At 42.8% G+C, this 25,592-nt stretch overlaps 1 protein-coding gene across 1 annotated transcript; it reads left to right on the top strand.

Moving 5' to 3' along the window:
- Window positions 1–878: 878 nt before the first annotated feature.
- SLX9 (SLX9 ribosome biogenesis factor) lies at window positions 879–24,852 on the top strand. Its single transcript, XM_070956739.1, has 6 exons — window positions 879–1,047; window positions 3,950–4,058; window positions 12,956–13,021; window positions 17,716–17,872; window positions 22,571–22,636; window positions 24,330–24,852. Exons 1-6 carry the CDS (start codon window positions 919–921, stop codon window positions 24,454–24,456), a joined length of 654 nt encoding a protein of 217 aa, XP_070812840.1. The 5' UTR covers window positions 879–918; the 3' UTR covers window positions 24,457–24,852.
- Window positions 24,853–25,592: the final 740 nt, after the last annotated feature.

The raw sequence follows: 25,592 nt of genomic DNA, 5'->3' as shown, positions 1-25,592 counted from the left end.
CGCTGTTCTAGGGAGACCAAAAGGATAAAGATCTTAGACTCTTAGTGTCCTTTCTACTGTTATACGAATAACAAGTTTAGTTGGCAAGAACGGTTAAGAAGTGGGACTCTGGACATATTTGGAAATACTGTATAGATTTGTGTCCAAAATGCAGTTCCTGTTGAAGTTTGGAGTTTATCATATCAACATATTTTATTATTCATACTTAATTAGAAATTAGACATTTGGATTAGACTTTGTAGTGGAACATGGAAACTTTCGTTCATTTTATGAAACTACAGGCCTTTTGGTCTGTTTGGCAAGCTAGAAAGTATTCAAAGCTATTAATTTATCTTGCGGACGGCTTTGGGGTGTTTTGAGCTAGATAAAATATCGAAAGAGTTCTTAACTATTATTTTCATTCCTCTATTTTACTGGCATCGGCTTTAGTTTAAAAATGTTTTGAGTTCCAATTTTTAATTTAGCCCCCCCCCTCCCTCCACACACCCCGCGCGCCTGCATTCCGATAAAAGAAAAAGGAACAGAATTATCAGTAAGGAATCATCACTAAGTCTCAGTTTGGAAAGCCTGTTCCTTTTATAGTTCTGCATCGGTCTCTTTGCCAGACACGGAATACGTTTCCTCCCCCTTTGCACACGTGCATCTCTTGAGTAACGGTGCCCTAAGCTCTGATTTCAACACTCCACGGCCCAGAATCTCCTTCAAAAATACGAAACCCGCCCGGCGAATTGGTAAAGGAGACGGCAGCGCTGACGCCCCCTCGTGGCCGAAAAAAAAAGGGGGGGCGGACTTCACAGCGCAGGCGCCACACTTCCGGGGGAAATTGCTAGCGAGCGCGTGGTCTAAGTTCTTTTGCCCCCTCCCCCCCTTCCCCCAATTGCTGCTTCCCCCTCGCGCGCTGGTTCCTCTTGGCTCGCGATGGTGGGGAAAATAGTAAGGCGGAGGAGGCTCCACCAACCCGCGCCGAAGCCGACACAGTCACAGCCGAGTGGGGGCGAGGAGGTGCTTTCGGCGGCCGTGCAGACCTTCAGCGCTAACACCGGAAAGGTGGGTGGTGATGGTGCGAGGAGGAAGCGATGAAAAGAGGAAGTCAAGGGCGCAAGAGACGCTCTTCGGTGTCCTAAGCTCTTATTTCAACACTCCACTGCCCAGAATCTCCTTCAAAATACGAAAGCCGCCCGGCCAACTCGTAAAGGAGACGGCAGCGCTGCCGCCCCCTCGTGGCCGTAAAAAAAAAAAGGGTGGTGGTGGGCGGACTTTACAGCGCACGCGCCGCACGTCCTGGGGAAATTGCTGATCTTACTGTGAAAGGAGAAATTTTCTGAAAGTTTAGAACACTTAATCAATGGAATAGCTTGCCTCCTACAGTTCCATCAGTTGGAGGTTTTCAAAAATAGACTGGACAACCATTTGACCGAGATGGTATGAAATCTCTTGCCTTGAGCAGGATTGTACTAGAACAGGGGTCTCCAACCTTGGCAGCTTTAAGCCCGGAGGACTTGCTGGCTGGGGAATTCTGGGAGCTGAAATCCTCCGGGCTTTAAAGCTGCCAAGGTTGGAGACCCCTGGACTAGAAGACCTCTGAGCTCCCTGCCAGCCTTATGATTCTGACTTCTATGTTCAACCAATGTTCAGTTTGCAGTTTTGATCACTGCAATTGACAGTCTGAGAAAGGCTGATTTTAAAAAGTAATTCCTATGTCTAAAAAAGAAAAGAAATTAAGTTGATTTTCATTTAAGCTGCATTTTTATAGTAGCAACAGTGATGTTGTTTTAATTCTTGCATTCTTGAATAAAATGGCAAAAACAGCAGCCTCATATGTCTCAATATGATTAAAGTGACATTTTGAGGAAAGAAAAGAAAAAGTACCCCCAAAAACAAACGAATGTTCTTATAGAGGTATTAAAGCCTGTTCCATAACTGAGGGAGCTCAACCAATCTCATTGCACATATGTTGTGCACTGACAATAAAGATTTGAATTTGAATTTTTGATGGATAGACTCAGAATAAGTCGGGCGCTGCGACTGCTGGCCTAGCCCTTGAAGCAGCAGGCAGAGGCAAGGGGAGGAGGCATGTGATCTGGCCCACCGGATGCACTGCACAGCCACTTCCCCCGTCATGGCCATGGGCAAGCAAAGACAGATGGTGGGACAGAATGGTGGCTGGCTGTGGGAGGCTCATCTCACGTGTGCAGTGGAGCTGGAGGACAGCAGGGCCGAGCGCGCAGGGGCCATGGCATGGCACTACCCCCGCCTCGCTACCTGCCTTGTGGCGGGGGCACCGGCAGCATGCAGAAGCAGAGGCATGAGGAGGCCTGCTGTTCTGTCCCCGTACCATGCACACACCCAACCAGCCAGCCGAGGGTTAAATAAACTCTTCAAACACTCAACTTCAGTGATAAGGAACTTGGCAGCAACTCCATGGCTGCCTGCCAAGAACTTTTACTCCGATAACACAGACAAAAATACAGTTTGAATAGTCCAGTTTGTAATTAAATCCACAGCAAATAGGCGTTGTGTCCAAAGGTGCAAAGTGACTCACCAGAGATTAGCTTTGTCCGTCACAGAGTCTGAATGGCCACCACACTCCCTTTTATAGCCTGTGGGGTGTGGTCCAGTGACTCAGCTTAATCTCTGGCACGCCTCCTTTTCTGCTGCGCACGCTTGTCTCTCCGACGCTGGTGTGGGTCCAACCACAATGTTTCTTCATCACTATCCGACGGCTCGGAAACACCTGGCTCCTGGCCAATCTCTTCTCCTTCGGGAGACACCTGAGGCATTGCCAGAGAGGAGGGTCCTGGAGAGGGAGGCCTGGCCGTCTCCTCTCCTTCATGTTCGGAGCCTTCTTCCTCCGATAAGATAGGCTCGGAGGACGGAGCCACAACACCTGCGATCCGGCTCACCAGACATGGCCACCTTCCCCATTGCAGCCGCGGGCAAGCAAAGAGGAAAGGCATTGTCTGGCATGACCACTCAGAGCTGAGGTTTCCTGCTCATGTGCTTAGTTGCCAGCACACCCATGTGAAACACTACAGAGGTGACTTCATTTTACAGGCTAGATTTGTCCCTTTCCCATTTCTCTCCACATTCCTCTCTCCTTCCCTCCAGAAAGGAAATCTCTGCCTTTCAACACAGGCAAGGCTGATGTACAGGATCTCCCTGCTTCTCCCCAGAGCAGTTATCTTTCATTGTCAAAACTGGGAAGCACCTATTCCTCCTCTTACCCACCTCCCCAACCACCAATCAGCTCAGCCCACCCCTGCACAAGGCTCCAAGAGGAGTTGCAGGGTCCTTGCAGAGGCAGGCGGTGGGGGTGGTGCCACACCGCGGCTCCTGTACGCTCAATCCCATGTGTCCCAGCTCTGCCGCACATGCAGAACAAGCCTCACATGGGCCCCCGCCCCACTGTTTGTCTTTGCTTGCCCCCAGCTGTGATGGTGTGCTACATTGTGTGCCTACCCCCCCCCATGCCTCTGCCGCTTGGAGGGCCGGGCCGATTGTTGCAGCGCTCAGACTCACCTTTGCTGCACAGACTGTCGGCCTCCATATGCTTGCTGCTTCCTGTGCTGGCCATGCCCCCCAGGGCTGACAATCTTAATGGGGGTTATTTTGGGAGGGTAGGGCTTAAATTAGCAGCACCCTAAAAATCATGCTAGGGCTTATTTTCTTGTTGGGTCCTATTTTTGGGGAAACAATAAAAGTTAATAAGCTAAATATATTAAATCAGCTTGAAGAACAGGGTAGTGATTACATAAACTAAGATACCAAGTGGTTTGAAGTATTATACGTTCTGCAAAAAGACTAGCAGTGTTTGCATACTAGATTGCATTACAGTAAACATGCCTCCTTTAAAAGAAGAAATGAAGTTATTGCTCCAATTCTGTATATCAAAATGGAAACAATGATTAAACATTGGCTATCTCCCATCTTTTTTTTTTGTTCTTGTTAGGGCAAGGGAGTTCTGACATCAGACATTTTTTCTGGAGTGAATATTGATCCAAAAATTCTAGTGAAGAAGTTGGACACTGATTCAAGGAATCCTGTTTCAGTCATAAAAGGTAAGAATTGAGCGTCTTTACACATGTCTTTGCAATGAATAAGAATGTAAAAATGGATAAAATTCATCTTGTAATGGCTGTAATTTGATTTGATTTGATTTGATTTGATTTGAAATTGATAAATTGGATCAAGGGACAGAAGTGGAAATAGCTTCATATTGAACAGAAAGCATACTTTTCTTCATGCTTAACATCACGATAACAATGATTCTTTGGCTGCTTCTCTACTTTGTGAGAAATAGATGATCTCAGGGGACTGGAATTCTCCCCATTAAGACTTGTTGGTGATGTGATCCTGGTTGTCAGGGCATGTGAACTGGATCCAGTTCATCTCCCTAACTTAAATCAGTGCTTGCTCCCAAAAGCACATATTTTACTCAAGTTGGGAACACACTGGAGTTCTCAAAGTCTATCTTTGTGGTTTTTTGCTCATAATACTCTTCCCTTCCTGACTATGTATGAAGTGCATTTATGTCAAAATTGCTCAGAAGAGAATGGAAAACAGAGTGCAAAAACTTACTGCTGATTTGTTTAATGTCCTGTATTTTTAGTGTAATAATGCAGTTAGGCTAATTTTTTCCTAAACAACTTGCAAAAATGACTGTTGTAAAATTATTTAATTTTTGAGAAATTGGGCGTTGGTCTTACCTGATACGCCATTTCTAGTCACTAGGAAACGCCGGTCACATGAGGGATGTGACTTATCCAGTAATCCTAGGACCGAGTCTACCAACTAAAGAAGTCCCTCCTCTTCCTGTATCCAGTTTGAGACTAGGACGTACAGTAAACTGTCGTGTCTGTAAAGATAAAAGAGAAGTAAAAAATCCCCAGGACCCACCCCTGTCCCCCAACAGCCATAATCCATCACGAGAGGTGCCGAACCAACTGGGAGGGGGTGACCGGTGTTTCCTAGTGACTAGAAATGGCGTATCAGGTAAGACCAACACCCATTCTCAGTCACGGAGGAAACGCCGGTCACATGAGGGATGGATATACCAAAGCCCATGTACCTATTGGGAGGGAGAAGGCCGGCACCGCTCGTGGTCCTGGAAAGATACCCTCTGCAGCACTCGTCGCCCAAAGGAAGCTTCCGCCGATGCATAAACATCCAACCGGTAATGCCGGATAAACGGAGACGGAGAAGTCCATGTAGCAGCTCGGCAGACCTCCTCGAGAGACGCTTGGGTAGACCAGGCAGCCGAAGAAGCTGCGCTCCTGGTAGAGTGGGCAGTAACACCACGAGGCACTGGCAAGGATTGAGCTTCATAAGCTAAGGAAATGGAGGCCCTGAGCCAACGACCCAAGGTAGTGGAAGAGACCTTCGACCCCATGGACTGGGGTTGGAAAGACACAAAAAGGGCCTCAGAACGACGAAAGGAAGAAGTCCTGGAGACATAAACCTTGAGAGCCCAACGAACATCAAGCTTGTGCCACACCTTCTCCAGGCGATGACGGGGGGAAGGGCAGAAGTTGGGGAGAATGATTTCTTGAGAACGATGGAAGGCTGTATTGATCTTTGGAACGAAGGCTGGATCTAATCGTAAAACCACTCGATCAGCATGAATGATGCAGAGGTCCTGATGAACTGAGAGAGCGGCCAACTCCGAGATTCTCCGAGCCGAGGTAATCGCTACGAGAAAGGCCACTTTAAAAGACAAAAACTTCAGAGAGACTTCCCGGAGAGGCTCAAAGGGAGGACCAGTAAGAGCCAATAGAACCTTGTTCAGGTCCCAGGTCGGAAACCGATGAACCGAGGATGCAGATTGGAAGCGCCTCTGAGGAATGAACGGATAAGAGGGTGAGTGGACACAGACTCCGAGGTACCGCAGGTGAGGATAGAAGAGATGGCAGAGATTTGCCTCCTGAGAGTATTGGGAGAAAGTCCCGACTTGAAACCATCCTGAAGAAATCCTAGAATGTCAAGAATGGAAGCAGCAGTAGGAAGAACCTTCTTACGTCGACACCAGGCAGAGAAGGCCATCCAAGTGGCATTGTAAATACGGTTTGTCAACTCGCGACGAGAAACCTGGATCGTAGAGATTATTTCCGAAGGGACTCTGGCTGTGGACAGGAGGAACCGCTCAACCTCCAAGCGGTCAGCCGGAGCCACTGAGGGTCTGGATGAACTAGGCGGCCTTGCCACAGAGAGATCTTGTCATCCAGAATCTGCCAATAGGGTGAGACAGAGAGAGCCACCAGATCCGCAAACCACGGTTGTCTGGGCCAGAAGGGAGCCAGAAGGACGAGTTCGGCTTGTTCCTGCAACAGCTTCCTGATGACCCTGGAGATGAGGGGAAGAGGTGGGAAAGCATAGAGAAGAAGACCACAAGGCCACGGGCTGATCAAGGCATCCACAGCCTCGGCCCCCTGGACAGGAAACCTCGGGAGCTGGTGGTTGGATTCGGACGCAAAGAGGTCTACTGCTGGAAAACCGAAGCGATTCACAATGTCCTGGAACAGAAGCGGATCGAGGCTCCACTCCGTCTGGTCCACCACTGAGCAACTGAGGGCGTCCGCCTGTACATTTGAGGACCCCAAGATGTGAGAGGCATATATGGAGTCCAAGTGACTCTCCGCCCACCTGAAGAGACAGGAGGCTTCCCTCATGAGTGCCTTGGAGCGGGTCCCTCCTTGTCGGTTGATGTGGGCCTTGGCAGCTACGTTGTCTGCCCTGATCAAGACATCCAGACCCCGAAGGAGAGGAGCGAACTTGCGAAGGGCCCGGAAGATAGCTCTGAGCTCCAAGATGTTGATGTGAAGTCCTCTCTCCTGGACTGACCACTGCCCCTGAGCCAGATGAGACCCCAGGTGAGCCCCCCATCCAAAGAGGCTCGCATCCATGGTGATGCTCATGCGCTGAGGATCTCTGAATAGGCACCCCCGAGCAAGAGCCAGAGAGGTCCACCAGGCCAAGGACCGAAGAACTGCTGGGGTCAAGGGAACTCTGGTCACTGACATACTCCTGCGAGACTGTTGAAACGGAAGCAAAAACCACTGAAGTTCTCGGCTGTGAAACCGAGACCAGGGCGTGATCCCAAAGGCAGATACCATCTTCCCTAACAAGCGGGAAAGACCCAGGAGGGAAAAAGAACGCGAAGCTCTAACCTGACCTGCCAATTCAACAATACTGTCCTGACGTTCTTGTGTAAGGGAAACCTGCAACCTGACAGTATCAATAACAGCCCCCAAATGCTGGATGCAGGTGGAAGGAACTAAGTTGCTCTTGGAACGATTAACCAAAAAACCATGGGACTGCAGAGTTTGAAGGGTGACCTGAACATCCCTATTACCCCGGGCCTCAGAACTAGACAAAATAAGAATATCATCTAGATAAAACAAAACTAACAGGAAATGATCTCATATAGCCCGATAAGGAAGCCATGATCTTCGTAAAAACCCTGGGAGCCGAAGAGAGGCCAAAGGAAGGGCTCTATACTCATAATGCCTACCCTGATAACAAAAACGGAGATATTTCCGATGTTCAGGAAATGTGGGCACATGAAGATATGCCTCCGTCAAGTCAATGGTGGACAAAAAATCACCTGGACGAATAGAAAGGAGAATAGTCTGGAGGGATTCCATCTTGAACCAACGATAGACTATATATCTGTTCAAGGATTTAAGATCCAATATGGCCCTTCAGCCTCCTGAAGCCTTGGGAACTAGAAACAAACGAGAATAAAAGCCCTGGCCGACTTCCTCCTGGGGAACACATTGAACAGCCCTAATCTCCAAAAGATGTTGAATAGCCTCTTCCAGCAGAACCCTCTTGGTTCTGACATGGGAAACCGGGCACCTGACAAACAAGATAGGGGGAACAGAAGCGAACTCAAGGGTTAAACCAAACCTAATTGTACGCCTAATCCAAGGATCTGAAACTGAAATATCCCATTGGTCAGTAAAGGATGCTAACCGACCTCCAATTATGGAGTCAGGGATAGGAAAGGGAGAACTAACGGGATCTATGGAAGGGGCGGCCCCTACCTCCCCTGAAGGGCCTGCGGGAAGGGAAACGGGACCCCTGCCTGACCTGGAAATCCTGCTGTTGTCCATCCCTGGGCTGAGAGTAACACTGAGGCCTGGACTGGAAGGAAGAGTAGTCAGAGCGAAAGGAACTGGCTCGAAAGGAACTCTACTGACGAGGATCAGATCTCCTCGATAAGGAAGGCAGAATCTTGCGATGATCCTTTGTCTCGATGAGAAGTGGATCCAATGCTGAGCCGAGAAGGGAGCTGAGGCAAACTTCCACTTGTTCCGGGCATCCACCTGCCACTGTCGAAGCCAAAGAAGCCGTCATGATATCACTGAAGCCCCGATAGCCTTCGCTGAGAACCTGGCCGCATTCAGAGTGGCATCAGCAGAAAACTCAACATTAGTTAGGATTTTGTTGATGTCCTGGTGGGATCGTACATCAGAAGAAGGCAGCGGTTCCTGCAGTTGGCGAAGCCAAAGAATGGAAGCCCTGTTAAAAAAGGAAGCGGCCGAGGAGGCCTGAATGGACCAAGCTGAGGCCTGGTGATCCTTGACCAAGGAGCGCTCAAACTTCTTGTCTTCAGGACGCAGAGATTCCTCTGACGGACCAGTAATAGGAGATGCTGAAGAGAGAGCCACCACAGGTGCATTTACAGAGGGAACTTGAAGGATGTTAGCAAATTCAGAAGCCATATTGTAAAATCTTTTATCTAGACCATTAGGAATAGGGCCAGAACTAGTAGAAGACCACTGTCTTTGGATCACATCAGAAAACAGCTTGGGAGCTGGAACCACCTCTGCACGAATGGAAGGCTCCTGAAATAATAATGATGAAGAGGGATGCTGAGAAGAAGATGTAGAAGCCTCCTTTTGAGTGGAAGAAGAAGAAGAACTTCCCAAGCCAGTAACATTTTGAGCTTTATATAACAAGGATCTGAATAATTGAGGCTTGAAAAGCCCAATGAAGGAAGGCTGGTCTGGCTCCAGACCTTCATCATCCGAGAGATCTTGATCCGGGGCAATTTCCCTTTCAGATAGGGAACCTTGACTTGCATTTTCCTGGGAATCCCTCCTTTCCTCACAATCCACAGGATCAGCAACAGCCTGGGCCCTCACAGAACGACTCTGCTGACTCACATAACTGGAGGCCTCAGAAGAGGCTCTTTGCTGCAGGCCTTCAGCAATACCCTGCCTAATTGATAATGAAATAAGCTCTGCCAAGGCAGGAGTTAAACTCAAAGGAGCCTCAGCCCCTTGATTGCTAGATTGAGCTGGAACCTCAGGGGGTCCTTGCCTTGGAGGGGCCTGAATAGACACAATTGGAGATAGAGGCCTAGCAGCAGGAAATACAGAAGAAGCATCAGCAGCCACATTCTCACCCAGAGTAGACTGATCTGGAGAAAAATCATGTTCAATTTGGATTTGAGAAGGGGGAACAGCCACATTGGAAGTGGGGAGGGCAGAGGATTTAGAGGGCCCCACAGCAGGAGATGAAACTCTAGAGGCCTCCGATGCAGCCTTCTGAAAGGCCTTTTCCATGGCCTTATGCCTCCTGGTCTCTTCCCTTGATGATGCAGCAGGATTGGCACTCTTGGAATGAGTGGATCTAGTAGAAACTCTGGCTGCCTTGGAAGGGACAGGGTCCTCTGAAGATCCTTCCTTAGGATCAGAAGTATGGCCCCTCTTTCCTTTGTTCTGGGATTTATTGCCCCTAGCATCCGCCATTTTGGAGCAGGAAATTACTTTCACAGCTCAGAAATCTAAGACCAAAAGAGGGAAATAACCCTTAAATATACACCCACAAGGAATAATTGGTGGTTCAGGTAACTCACTGCGCCAGGAGAGAAGCTGGAAGGAGCCAGAAGCCAGGATGGTCAAACAGGAGGCTGGAAATGGCTGCTAGCCAAATGGCTTAAAGGCGCGGCAAAATTAGGCGCGGAAAAGTCTCGCGCCAAAACTTGCAGCAACAAAGGTTCCAACAGCTGCAGGAGGCAAGGAAACCTCCCAAATCGCCCCAAAAGGACAGAAAACTGCTGCTGATAGGCGCGGCGGTGCTTACGCACTGCTGCGGGGCTGCTCATGGCTGCCGGAACGCTCCTAGCGCTCCCCAGCTGATTTCAATTAAGTCCTGCTGCTTTTTTGTAAAACGCCAGCAAAGTAAGTAGAAATGAGTAAAATAGGTAGAAAATAGCAAAAAAATGGCCAAAAAAGCTCTCCCCACGTGGAGTTAAAAGGGAGAGCTAAACAGACACGACTGTCCTCTACCGGACCGAGTCGAAAAACTGGATACAGGAAGAGGCGGGACTTCTTTAGTTGGTAGACTCGGTCCTAGGATTACTGGATAAGTCACATCCTTCATGTGACCGGCGTTTCCTCCGGACTGAGAAGTCTTAGTTACTGTTATTTGTTATACTGTTCCTCAGTTTACCTGTCTATCTATAAACATGCAAACAGATACACATGCATACAGACATGCACACACTAAGTAAGTACCGTGTTTTCCCGAAAATAAGACCCTGTCTTATATTTTTTTGAACCCTGAAATAAGCGCTTGGTCTTATTGCCATGCACTCAAAAGCCCGATTGGGCTTATTATCAGGGGATGTCTTATTTTGGGGGAAACAGGTTATCTTGTGGTGCATCTTGTCCCTTGAGAGAAATTTTCATAAAATGTAGAAATTCATCCAATAATGCTCTATATTTTTTTAAAAATACAGATTTTTACCTCTTGGTGCTTAAATATAAGCAGCTAGAAGCTGGGCAAGTCATTCTTGCCTAAGATGATATATCCCCCACCCCTTCAAAAAAAGTTTACTTATAAGTGCTTTTTTCCTTTTAGTTCAAGAGAAAGTTTATGGACAAGTGCTCTTATAGTATTGATAATCCAATACAGTATTACTCTGTAATATTATTTAACTAATTCACTGTCTTATGGATGCCTTAATTGTTGGCAAAATTGCACCCTCCAATCTATTACTTTCCAGTCATTACAATTATCTACATTTTTACAACACAATTAGCTCTTATCTTGTAGAATTTTCAGAACTTTCATGAGCTAGAAGTTGCTATTTCAAGAATCTCAAATCTACCCTCTAAAATCATGTTGTTAAACTCCTAACTTTTGAATCAAACATTTATTACATTCAATACTAATATTTTGCAGTTTCCGTGGTAACTAGATTGCAGAATGAATTGTTTTCATGAGGCTTACATTTTTGGAATTAAAACAGTCAGGTCTTAGAACATAACATTGTATATAGATATCATTAGGTCAGAATTTAAAGCAATAGAGGCTGTAACATCCAGATGCCGCCAATTTTTTAAAAAAGTTTATTTGCTTCTTCATTCTTTGCTTTTCTTACATTTTGACTGATTAAGATTCTGGAGAATTAGACATCCCTTAATATCCTTGTTGATTTTAATAAAGTTACTGATTTTTTTTTTCAGAAGGATAAGCATGATTTTCATTTGCATATGTAATAACTGATAGAAAAATGTTTCCTTTCTAGAAGGAAAAATATTTGTAAAATGAATTTACAGGCTACTGCCAATATTATGGAAGCAGACTTTTGTTTGTGCAGTAGAACTTCTCCTTCCTTTCTTTCCTGCTCATAAGAGTTAGTTCTCATACTATCAACACTATCAGTGTGAACTAGATACGAACAAATCTGACCATGTGACAACAAAGGACAGATGGAAAAAGGCCAGCCCAGATTGAAAAAGGCTAGAAAGGAACAGGCAATATATTATATAGCACAGGAGAAAAAAAAAATCGAAAAGTTTGAATATTTCTTCTTTGTGACCACCCAGCCACCTGGCCACTGTAAGTCATCATAGTTTTACGTTGTCCTTTGAGGGCAACCATAATGCTGATGTGGCTCTCAATGAAATTGAGTTTGACACCCCTGGATTATAATGTAGTTGAAACAAACTATGGCTTTCATTTTATGCTTTGAATTTATATTAAAGCTCGATGATCTTGCCCTTCACACATGTCTGTCCATGCCAAATCAGAATATATGCTGAAGCATTCAACTGGAAGAAGTACACAGTTTGGAAATCCAATAAATTGCTAATGAAAATGCCATTTCACAAATATTGACTGAAAAAAGAGCAAGCTTTGGTGGTTGTCAGTGTCCTCTTCATGCAGCAGATGATAGCAGTGCTAAAAATAATATCAGGAAAGGACAAGAATGATTTACCAATGTTGGAAATCCATTTTGCAAGCTTTCTGTTTTGATACCTGAGCAAGCAAAAGGATGCAAATTAGAGGTTCATTAAGAATGTTGCAGTTTGCTTCTGAGTGTAAATAATACAGAATCCTACAGAGTTGTGTGACCTCTTTCTTAAAACATCCAAGTTCAGTCTGAGGTAGTCATTCATATCCCATTAATGTAGTACATATAGGAAGGGGGATATTTGCCTGTTCCCTATACTATCAGAAAGAATAAGGAGAAACTTGCAAGGGGCACACTATGGGGTGCATGTTCTCTGATCAGTATCTCCCTTCTGAATTGATTTTACCTGTCCTATCATTAAAACACTATGGATTTTCTGTATGCAGAAGGAATATTGGTTTCTATCGCTTTTCTGAAGATAAAAAGCAATTACAATAATAGTTGCCCTTTTTTTAGAATTTATCTTTTGTTTTCACATAAAACCTTATTAAAGATATCATCTATAATCCAGTAATTGGATGCTTATGGACTAGCACCCCAATCATGTTATTTATATAGCCTAGTTAGAATATTTTAAGTCTTTATTAATTATAAAAGACAGAGACAGTAGGTGTAGGCTGTTTAATATGTTGTTTTATTTTCTGTTCAGTTAATTACATTTATTTCCATATATATTCTCTATGCATATAGAGAATATATTGTTCATTGATGCAAAGAAACATTGTTATTATTTCTCTTGTGTTTCAGATGAAGATGAAAAAGTAATGTCTAAGAAAGAAAAAATGAAGATGCGTAAGGAGAGATGGCTGCAAAGTTAGTATTTGTTTAATGATTTTCACAGATAGCTGGATTGTTAGGTACAGTGTGTCAAACAAGAAAATGCTCCTGGAAATATGAATAAGAATCTGTCTGAACAGTTATTTCTGAAAAAAGCCCAGTATATATATGGAATGGGGTGTATAATTCTGCTGGCTCAAATTATTTCAAAATTTACCTAATTTTCTTAAATACATATAAATTGTATTATGCTTAGATATGTGCATATAAAATACAAATGCTAAATACTATATAGTAGTTTGTCGTGTAATGCCTTTTAATTACAGAAATAAACCATACAGAAATAATTCCCCTTCTATAATTCTATAATTTCTAAGGTTTTTGCCCCCAAATCTAAGATCTTGCCTAAAAATTACATAAGAAGTAATCATGTGAGCGAGCCATATTCTGACTGTTAAGAAGGTTAGGTTTCCGCCTGAGACAGACAGATAAATCTAGTGGGAGTATAGAACCCCAGGCCACTTTGGTCTTCTGTATTGTATTCGATGGCTAAAATTCTCTGGGGCTATAGAGAAGCTGGAACGATTCCTCACTGGAGGAGAAATATAATTTAAGTACATGGAGAAAACGGGGTTACATTGGTGCTTCTTTTGCCTGTTTCCAAGGAGCCTTCTCAATTTTAATTGATAAGGGTGTGGTTTTGTGTGTGTTGAATACTTCTGTTCCCAGAAGCAAACATTTGAAGACAATGCTGACTTAATGTTTAATAATTTGGTATTAGTTGTATTGCTTAGTTAAGATTATAATGGGCCTTTGATTGCTTTAAGTTAAGGAGATAGTCCCAAAAAGGAAAAAGACAAGAGTAATGTCTTTGGTTACCATAAAGCATAAAGGGTAGAAGTGGAAAGGTAAGAAAATAATGAGCCACTTGTGGTAAGAAATATGGGATTTCATGATTCAGCACAAAGGAAGTGGAGCGAACAAAGGAACTTAGACATCTAAAGTCTCTTCATAAGTGGAATCCTGGAAGGCCAGATAACAACTAAAATGGTTTCCTGAGAGGACATTTTAATAACCAAAAATTGTTTCTCAGGATAGACAAAGTGTATTTTTAAACTGTGTACTGATTGGGCTATATAGATTTTGCAAACAAATATCCCTCAGTGAGATGTTTCATGCCAAGATCAAAAAACACAGTTAACTCACTGAGGTTTCATTAAAGATAAGTTATTTTAATGATCTCTGGACAATAAAATGAATAATAATGATAAAATGAATATCTAAGTACATACTGTAGAACCAATTTCACACTTCAATCTTAGAAGGTCATTAGCATATCTGACTTGAATTTATAAATCTTGAGAACAGTTGGAGTAATGAGAGAGAATGATTGGAGAAGAAAAATAATGAGACTTAATAATAACAGCTGAACTGTTTTTAGAGGGCAGAGATTTGTTAACTAGGGAGGAAATTAAAATGGAAAGTCTGACAAAAAGTCTTATCCTTGTACTCTTATCCTTGTATAACTATTCTTTGGGAAATAGCTGAACTACTGAAGGGAAGGGGGAAGTTACAGGATTGAAGAATTACAAAAAGTGTAACCAAGTAATTGATTTGAGTTCAATTGAACTGTCACAGGGTGATCCTTTATAGATAAAGGTACAGTGGAAAGAAGAGAACCAGTTTGGTGTAATGGTTAAGATACTATAGTAGATTAGCAACTGTGAGACCATGAGTTCTAGTCTCGCCTTAGGCACGAAGCCAACTGGGTGACTTTGAGCCAATCATTTTCTCAGCCCTAGGAAGCTGCCCAAAACTTTGCCAGGAGAACTGCAGGCCTTTGTCCAGGTACTTGCCTGGGGGAGGAGGGGGGATTTAGTTGGTGATGCATAAGAAAGAAATATGTGAAAATCAAATTTTATTATCCCTTGTAGCTGAAATTAATTAGGAAATTGATGTAATGTTGCATTTCTTTTACTTCAGCAGTAATCAGTTACAATTATATGCCTACGAAACAGTTGATATTACTTCCTTACACATCAATGTAGTAAACTAATTGTTAGGGGATTAAATTACTTGATTAGCAAATTTAATTCTGTAACTATCAAAGCAAATACATTTTCATCAGTTGATTTGCTTCCTGCTGATTTTTGGGGGGGGGGGGGGGCGAGAGAGGAGACATTCTGTTTTTGTCCTACTTTTTTTTTGACAACTGGAGAGTTAAAATTCATTCTAATGGAATAATAGCAGTTTTATGTTTTCCAGTCCAGTCACAAATAAATCATGTTAAATTAAGAAAAAAGGAAGAAAAAGAATTCAAATTTTGACCACTAAAAATGTACCCTGTGGCTTAACTCCTAAAATGATTTCATAGGAAAAGAATTCAAAATTAGGTATGTGCAAGCTTTAAGTAAGTGACATTTTTGGAAAGCTTTGAAGCAACACAACTTCATAACTGCAGACCAAAAAAAGAAGTGTTGCAGAGCTGAAAATACTGACAACTAGCCAAGAGAGTGCTTCCAAGAAAAGTATATACAATCCATATTTTTCATAAGCATCTATTAAAAGCAACTATGACAGGTCAAATGAAGGTTGTACGTTAAGATGTCAAAACAGCATAACTCAAGGATGAAGGAATAAAATGACCAGGGAAGTAGTAATGTACTAACTGAATTAACAGAATGCTTGCAGCTCAATAGTTCATGCAGAGAATCCATGATAATGTTGAGTAGGTCTTCAGCTAAGAAAAAGACAACCAGATTGAACTAATATTCCAACTCAAGTTATGTACTTTTCCGTCTTCTTTGAACATTACATTAATAGGAATTTTTAAAATTATACCAGGTCTTTGAATAAATTGCAGTAAAATTGACTGATTGTTTTAGCACTTTGAAGCTATTGAGCTTCTACTGTTCAGGCTAAAAGTGCTGTCATTCCATTGTTGTAACCCTGAATAAATAAATATTTCTTTTTTACCCTTTTCTTCTGTCTTTCATTCTTACCAGAAACCTTTAAAGAAAGAACAGAAAATATGTTTATCTGTTGCATATAAGAAAGCTGATGCTACAAGTAGAGAGAGTAAAACCAGTGCTTTAGATTCCTCTTTCTTAACACTTTAAAAGGGCAATAAGCTATTAATTATTGAGTGTATCATAGGTCTATTTTCAGTACTAGGGAGAGGTGCTTCTGACTGTGCACTCTTTTCCTTTATTTAAGAAGGACGTGATTTAATTTAATTGCAATAGCTTTGCCCTAAAAAATAGGGGTGAATCAAGAGAGATTGCAGAATACCTATTATGTACCAGACTATTATAATTCAGGTATTTAATTTTTTTGTTTGATTTAAAAAAAAAATCTAAGAAGAAGCATCAATGTTGAAATAAACCCATTGGCATAAGCTTTGATCTCAAAGCCCATTTAAAGAAAAGTTCTGACAGAACAGAAAGTTTTGTGAAAAACTTAAATAAATATGGTGAGCTGTTCAAGATAGTAAATTTTTACAGGTAGTCTTTGGGTTATGACCCTTTGTTCAGTGACTGTTGAAAATTACACAGTAATTTTGACTGGCCCTCAAATTTGCCATTGTAGTATCATCACAATTTGGGTGCTTAGTAACCAGCTCGCAGTTATGATGGTTGCAGTATCCCAAGATCACATGATCATCATTTACAACCCTTCCTTCTGGCCTTCCAGAAGCAAAGTCCATGGGGAATCTGGCAGAAGATTGCAAATTGCTCCTGCAAATTGCCTGCACCACTTTTTTGCCTGCCCACACAGGCTCTGTAGTGCCTATGGTATGCTCTCCTATGGTATCTACTCATGCTTCATAGCAACTCCCCCCTCCCTCATGCTCCATAGCACTTGTCTGCAGCACCCACCCACTCGCCCTCTGTACTGCCTGTCCCAGCTCTAGCACACTCCCATTCATAGTACTTCCCAACTAGCTTGTTTGTCGGGGCCCTCATGGTCATGTAAGGTGCTCGCTTAATGACCCACACAGTCCTGGGGTTACAACAGCAACCAGGACTGCTCGGATTGCCATCACTAAGCAATGCAGTCATGTTACTTTGCACTTTACAACCACATTGCTTAGCAGTGGAAATTTTGATCCCCCTTGACATCATAATCCAAGGACAACCTGTAATGTAGATGCCCTGTTGAAAATGGTGAATTCTTTATATGTTTGTCAGGTTTCTTTGAAAGTTGGCATGCTTGAAGCAGAGGCTCATCTAAGGACATTAATCCAAGGGTAACACATGAGAGAAAGTGTTCCTTATATTTGCCTAGTTTAGAGAGAATATAAAAATGAACTTTCAGCTTCAAAAACTATTCCTTTCCCAAGCCATAAAACTTAGTGCATGTATAACATTCTTTTTATTTATTTATTTGTATCCCACCTATATTATTTTTATTTTTTATTATTTTTACAAGGCAGTGAACATACCCAACATACTTTACTCCTCTTGTATAATTATTTATTCTTTGGATTATTGACTCATATCACATTGTTCCATTAATCTTACTGCTGACTAGATTGCATTTTCTTATTTTTGGAGCTTTGCATTTTAAAGTTTACATTTTGACAAAACGCTATACTTTCACTAATAAAATCATTTTAATCATTGCATTTATACTACACGACTTCTTATTCAGGCAGTAGTACACAATGTAAAAATTAGTTTAACAGAATTTTAAAGTACTTTCCTAATAGATGTTTCTCCCTTAAATAGAAATTGAGAGCATTAAGTTGGCAAAGCAGCAGCACAAAGCAGAGGCAAAGCGGAAAGCGACTCCAGTTGTTGGAGATATGCATCCATTGATGGATGCTCTGCCTGAACTTTCAGATCTGGTGACAGTAAGCAAGTTCTGCAAACAGCGTACTAAAATGTAAGTGCTTTGAGTACTGTAATAGATGGTTCTGATTCCTCATTTAAGCAAACTCTGGCTGTATATAAGAAAGCTTCAAGGTCGAAGGCTTTGCTTAGGTTCTAGACCAGTGGTTCTCAACCTTCCTAATGCTACAACCCTTTAATACAGTTCCTCATGTTGTGGTGACCCCCAACCAGGGGTGGGTTCTAAATTTTTTTACTACCGGTTCTGTGGGCGTGGCTTATTTTGTGGGCATGGCTTGGAGGTCATGTGACTGGGTGGCCATGGCTAGCTGGTCATGTGACCGGGTGGCCATGGCTATGTGTATAGGGACTACTCAGAGGGCTGAAAAAAGTCATTTCTGACAGGTCCTCGCACTTCTGACTGGTCTTCACACTTATGACCATCCTCACATTTATGCCCGTGCAGCATTCTTAAAAACCATGTCACTCATTTCACAACTGCTTCTTTTCACTATGGTGATAAGATAGGGCAAAAAACGTAAAATGTGAGGACAGTCGTAAATTCAAGATCTGGTCAAAAGTGCGAGGACCAGTCAGAAATAACTTTTTCAGCCCTCTGAGTAGTCCATATGCATAAAAGGATACAGCAATAGAGAGGGATGAAGGAAGGGAAGGGAAATTAGAGTAGGAGTGAGAGTAAGAGAGGGAGGAAGAGAGGAGGAGAAGGAGAAAGGAAGAGGAAGTAGGGAAGAGAAGAAGAGGGGGAAGAGAAAGTAAGAAGGAAAGAAAAGAGAGAGGTGGTAGGTTTGAGGAGAAAGATTGCTGTACGATAAAAAAGATGAAAGGGAAGAAAGCCAGCCCCAAACAAATATAAAGATATTAAGATAAAGAATGAATTGTTAAACTTTAAAGAATAAAAGAGAACAAATATGAATAAATAACAATAATTAGAAACACACAAAGAAACATACAATGTATTTCCTTTGAACAGAGTATTTGGCTGGTTCACAAATTTAAACAGTGTTTAGTCATTTCAATTAAATTTACAATTTCTATATTTCCTTTTTGCCATATTTATTCCTCATCTGTTTTTATAAAAAACCAATATTACCCTTCATCCTCATCTCTAATCTTAATCAAATTCAATTTTTCCCTTCTATTCTATATTATACCCCTTCCCATTGTCATCTATTTTTATATCCATCCTCACATTGGTTAATTATGTAATATTACAGTTGTTTAATATAAATTCAACATTTTAATATAAATCAATTAGTTATATAACTACCTCTTTTGTATATTAATCAATATGAACATGAATATTCCAATTATTTTCATGCAATCCAATTTCTTACAAATCAATTAATTATATTTACCAATAATAATAAACCAAATAATTTCCCCCATATATTCCTCCAAACCACAACTTAACCATTTCTGCTTTCAACACAATATACAATTAATAGTATCTCAATTATTACAATTCCCTAGTTAAATAGAGCTTTTTTTCTTTTGTGTTTTAAAACCTTGAACTCTCCTCTTTTTCCCTAAATTTCCCATTGTTTGCAACTACCTTTTTTGGTGAGGAAAAAGAAAAGAAATCTGCCTGCCTAATTTTCCAATGTTGCAGCAACAGCAAAGCCAACAGCCTGCTTTACTTTCAGTTTTGTTTTTCAGCATAGCTAGGGGAAAAAAAATCTGCTCGAGCAAGCAGCAGAGCCCTGAGCAAAACAGCTGAGAGCAAATCAGCTGTGAGTCGGGAGCCGAACTAATCAAGGGCTAATTAGCCTATGCTGAAGCTCCGCGGGCCAATAAAATTACAAAAAAACACCGAACCATTTGTTAAATTGCTGGCTCGCCCGCCCCTCGCCCACCACTATTGGCAATAAATAGTGGTGCGGAGGGGCAGGGCAAGCCAGCAGTTTAACAAACAGTTCGGCCGAACCCCCTAGAACCGGCAGAATCCCACCACTGGCTATAGGGCGGCCCTTTGAAGCCCCACGGCAAGAATTTAAACAGTTTTTTTTCCTCTAGCCATCAGCTGGGACTCAGGAGGCAGCAATAGATTGGGAGTGGGCGGGATAAGCGAACGGCCGGCGATCCAACAGAGCAGAGAGTGAGGGTGAGAGAAGGCGTCGGGGGGGGAGAGAGGGCTTTGGCGACCCCTGTGAAATGGCCGTTCGACCCCCAAAGGGGTCGTGACCCCCAGGTTGAGAACCGCTGTTCTAGATACATAAAAAAACCCCTCTCACTTTTTGCTGTTAATCAAGATTATGAATACACTTATTTGTTAGCTCCTACCGTGTTTCCCCGAAAATAAGACCCTGTCTTATATTTTTTTGAACTCCGAAATAAGGGCTTGGCCTTATTTTGGGAAGAGTCTTATTATTTTGGGGCACAATTTGGGGGTGGCAGGTGGGGTGGGGAGGGGGAGAAACGGGGGGCAGGAAGCCCTGCCATGCCTGACGAGAGAAGAGACGACAAGAATCACAGCTGCTTTTGCAGCTGATTGAGGCTGCAAAAGCAGCAAGAGAAACGGTGGAGGGGAACCAGGAGGATCAGGTAGATGAGATGCTGGGTGGTGAGAGCAGCGACCGTCGCCACGAGCAAAACACCGGATGAAAGTACCCGCTGTGCAGGTGCGCTGAGCCTGCATTGCGTGGCTGGTGGGGCAGCCACAGTTTCCCGAGTGCAAGCCTTTTCTGGTTGCTGGACACCGGGCCCTCCCTGCCCTCCACTTCCGAGCAGGGAGGCTGTCCTTGGCGGGCGGAGTGGCAGCTTCCGCCTCCTCCTCCCGAAGGCCCGCCCCACTTAAAGGCCCAGCACAGCGCTTCCCCTAGCCTGGCCGCCCCTCTCCAAGTGCTCCGATTGCACAGCCTCCCAGCCCCTCGGGATAAACTGGCCAAGAGGCTCGCACAAATTCGCTCACAGCAGTGAGTCAAACCTGTCCTGAGCCTCACCGCTTTCGGTCACTGCCTCCCTGGCCCGAGGCTGCCGCAGCGGCTCATTCACTTAGGAAGGACGTGCCCTTTTCTGGCCAGTCGTTGCTTTGGAGAAATGTCACAGCTAATCTCCACACAGCCTCGCCCACAAACAGTGCAGGCCAGGAGCCCTTTGCTCCCCGGTTCTGCCTTCAGGACTCTACCGGGTGGCCCCCTCCCCACAAATTCTTGGCCTGCCTTTGTCAACGTTACAGAAGATGCAACACTGCACACTGCCCATAAGTAACATGCAGCCTCTCACAGTAATGAGAATTGCCTGCAATTTTCCTTACTGTGAGAGGCTGCACATTGCAGAGAAGAACGAAGCAAGGCGGGGTGGGGTGGGGTGGAGGACAAACCAAGGCAGGGGCTGTGGAGCTGCCCCAAAGCCCCACATCGGCTTACCTGAAGGCCCTTCAGCCAGGCCACCCATGCCAAACCCTCCCCCTCCCCCCCAGAGCAGCCACATCCCTTCACTAACCTGCTTTCCAGCTCCGTTCTCCCCTGCGCATAGTCTGTTGGACTACAGTAAAAAAAAACAAATACCAGTAGTTCAGACCTTCCAACTTCTCATGAAGAAAAAAAAAACCTTGCAAAGTTGGAAGGTGTTTTTACCGTAGTCCCACAGAGTACTTTTCTTGCCTTGCATGTGACGGTGGAGAACGGAGATGGAAAGCAGGTTAGTGAAGGGATGTGGCTGCCTTGGGAGGTTTGTGGGGGTGAGGGACCTCTGTGTGTGTTGTGTAGAGAGAGGGGGTGGGGTGGAGAGAACATTGCTGCCAGCCCTGGATAACTCTCCAATGTTGGATCGGATCTCTCTCTTTCTCTCTCTCACACACACACACTGTTCTTTCTTTGGGATTGCAGCACAGATGGCCCTTCCAGGATTGCAAGGCTGAAGGCTTCAGATGGAGCATTTTGGGGATGTGTGTCTGTGCTGCGATCCCAAATCAAGAAAGATTGGCAGGAAAAGGGGGCAGAGGCCAGCAGCTGGGGAGGTGCTCTAGAGATATAGGCCGAGTTGCACAGCCCTCGCTAGCTTAGCTGATCAGCGGGCAGCAATTAAGGGGCTGAACCTCCAGGAGGTGACCGGGGAAGGGAAGGGCTGCCTCCTGTGCTGGCCATGCCCACCCCTTCACTAGGACTTATTTTTGGGAGAGGGCGTATATTTATGCCCGCCCCAAAAATCAGGTTTGGCCTTATTTTCGGGATACGTCCTATTTTCGGGGAAACATGGTACTAAGGATGTGCTTTCAAAATTTTCCAATCCTTTGTTGACTGAAAAGTTGCAAAGGTACACATACTTGCTTCAAAAGAGATGGACAAACTCCTGAAGGCATGTTTTAATTAAAAATCAGGACTATCCTAAATATTGGAGGTTTAGATAAATATTTGTAAATAATTGAAAATGTGAAGCTTTAATATTATTCCAGGAATGTATAACTACAGATCATTTTTCAATAAACTTGTTAATTTGTCTTAAAGTAAATTCTCAAACTTAATTTATATATATATTTTTAAAAAATGTTTTGCTGTTGTGTAATTTAGCAACTACTCAGTTGATAAATCAGTAGATGTTTAAACAATGGTAGAATGAGAAAAATGAGGTTTCCGGGTTATTTTCAAAGTTGGAAGTAACATGGTTCTTCCTGTCACAGAAATACTATTTATTTGGAATTCAAAGTAGCACCACATTGTTCAAAAGTGATGGACACTTTTAGAAAACAAAACTATGGGCAAAGTGCATTAACCATTATTTCTGTTTTCTTTAGGCAGAAGAAGAAGAAAGTGTTGACAAATTTCAACCAGATGAAATCAGCCCAGAAGCGCAAGGTCTTGTAAGTATTCATAGGGAAAGAAGTCTCTTGAGCAATGACACCAAAATCTGCTGTATCACAGTTGCAGAGCAATTCTGTGGTTCTGCTGTGGGAAAAGTAGCTGCACCCCGATATTGCCAGTGTGATGAAGTTGTGCAGATTCCATTCTTAACAAGTAGCAAGGCAATAGCAAAATAGCTGTAAAAACAAATTCAAAACCAGTAGTACTTGTACCATCTCACATTCTCTAACAATTTGTTGCTATCATACCATCATGTATGCACTGACAGTGTCCCTTATTGAGCACTGCATTAAAGATACTAATACATGTTGACCAGTAACGTTCCTTTACTTGGCATTTAGTGTGCAGCATACACTATAGATATTTGACCTATTTTGCTATTCAGAAATTAAACAGAAATTAACAAGGCAATCAAAATCCTGATAAAAAGTGCCCATAATAATTTGAGAAGGTTGTACAGGCTTAACAACTGGTCCATTAGCAACCAAAGTTACAACTCTAAGTATCTCTAAGACTTCCTTAGAGATACTTATGACCTGGTTCTGAACTTCTGATGGCTGCACATACACACCTGCAAATGATTGCATTTGGGGCATTTGGCAACCCAATTACATTTACGGCCATTTACACAGTCCCACTGTCATATGACCATGATTTTTGTGATTTTTGCCGGTTCCTTCCATTTAATTCTGGTTTCTAACAAAAAAATGCCCCTTGAAGGAAACAGGTTCATCTAGTGACTGCAGTGTTCACTTAATGACCACCACAAAAAACGTTGTAAAACTGGACAGTCAGGTGTCGACCTGTTTAATGACTGCCATGACATATGACTGTAATTCCAGGCTCAATTATGGTTGTAATTTGAGGACTATGGAGCCAAATTGGAAACAAATTGGAATATTCTAGGTGATGTCTTGCCCTTGGAATGGTCTTTCCCAATCTTGTGCCCTCCAAATACTTTGGATTTTAACTCCCATCATCTTCAGCCAACATAGGGTTTGAACATATTCTGGTTGGGCTTTATTCAGTGTATCTGGAAGGCAAAAGCTGCCATAGGAAAAATGTGCTTCTGCTCCTAAAAAATCAGTAGCAATTAATGGAAGATATGCTCTACACACTTCTGCCCTCTGCATCACATCCCATTTGTTTTGGAGGACCTTATAACCCTCAAGAGCATCTTGTTTCTGGGGAAATGGGATGATATGGCTGTGGAAGAGATTCACAAAAATCAGGCTCTCTAATTTAGTAGAAACATTTTCCTGTAAAGAAGACACCAATGGGAACTATTTTGTAAAAGTACATTAATATAATATTTTTTTTACAGACAGTAGGACACTGGGTGAGCTCAGCTGTGCCTTGTTAGTGTCTTTAATTTCTCTATATTATAAGAATATATGCTGGGAGCATTGGCAATAGGATTTATTTAAAATGTAATGCTTAGAGCTCTCTTCTTATGGATTACAGTTTTCAGTGTACATATGCTATCAGTTTGGTTATGTTAAGTTGGTCATATTTGAGTGTGTTAATATATTGTAGCGAAATATTTTGCTTTACTAAAATACTGTGCATCTTTTGTTAGGACATTTTTCCATCCCTCACACTTTAATCTTCTCTCCCCCACCCCACCCAAAAAATGTAATGCCAGCAAATTAATTGATACATTTCTCCCTTTTCTTCCTTTTTTCCCCCCAGGGAAGAGGAAATGGCACAGTTTCACAAGACAATATCAAACCCTTTGTTCAAAGCCAACCCTCTGTCAATCATTAGTCAGCATCTTTCCAAAAGACTAAAACAGGAGAACAAGGAAGAACCACTTTAATACCATGCCTGAGGATGTTTGAAAACTCCAGCAATGACTCCATCATGGCTTTATCTATACAGTAGCTTAATGTAACTTTCAGAAACCAGACCCAGTCACTTTCTTTGCTGAGCACAGAAATAAGGTGATCAACATCAATTTGCGCACTATGAGTGCTAGTTACAACTCTGGATTGTTTTGTTGGAGACTTGTGATGTAAGACTGTTCTAATTTCCCAAATTTATCCTAATTATAGTTCTGTAATGTAATGTATAAATCATCAACTTTCTACCTCCGAGTAATGTAAACCTTTTTGTTTGTTTCTTTTTGTGAGCAGTTAAATGGCTGCCTTTAGAAAATTGTTTTGGTAAATGCAACATTGTGATTAATAAAATACCTAGTGCTTTGCTCTTTGAAGATAGTCAAAATCGCTTTTTTAAAATTTGAAATGTGGTGACATACTTAAAGACCGTACATATTAGATGTGTACATTCAAGTTAGTTTGTATGTATGTGTAAGTATATTTGTACACAAACATCAGTATTTGTCTGTATAATACAGTGGTCCCCAATTTTTCCAGCTCCACGAACCAGTAGTAGCTGCTGTGAGGGGCGAGAGGATGGTTTCATGCACATGCCCACTTGCGCAAATTGGTAGCTTCTGCAACCCAGTTCCCAATGGGCCATGGCCCAGTACTGGGCTACAGCCCAGGGGTTAGGGACCCCTGACATAACATACATGAAATTATGGAAAGTAATGTCCATTTTATCTAGCTGAAAATGGACATTACTTATAAACAGTTTATAAGATCTATGAAATTCAACAGCGGTCTCCAACCTTTTTGGCTGAACTTAAGAAAGTAAAAACTCTTGAAATGAGATATTTCAAAAGGAACCTTTTATTAAGCCGAAGTGACAGCAATGGATACAAAACAACGTCCGAATACCCTTAGGCAAGACAAGTAGGATTAAAGCAGTAGAGACCCCTCCCTTAAGCCAGAATGCAGATTTTAGCCATTACACAAGTGTGAAGATGTTTTCTTTACCAGCTGCCCTGAGAACCAGATAAACGTGTATTCACATCATTATCGTCCGTTATCCTTCAAAGTGAAACAGTCCCACATGGCTGTCATAAACATTTCTCAATGTTAAGGAGAT

This window comes from Pituophis catenifer, unplaced genomic scaffold (assembly GCF_029215685.1).
Source record: "Pituophis catenifer annectens isolate HBS135680 unplaced genomic scaffold, rPitCat1.0.hap2 SCAF_1, whole genome shotgun sequence".
Taxonomy (NCBI): Eukaryota; Metazoa; Chordata; class Lepidosauria; order Squamata; family Colubridae; genus Pituophis; species Pituophis catenifer.
The sequence above is the reverse complement of the archived record's forward strand: the minus strand, read 5'-3'. Positions and strand labels throughout refer to the sequence as shown.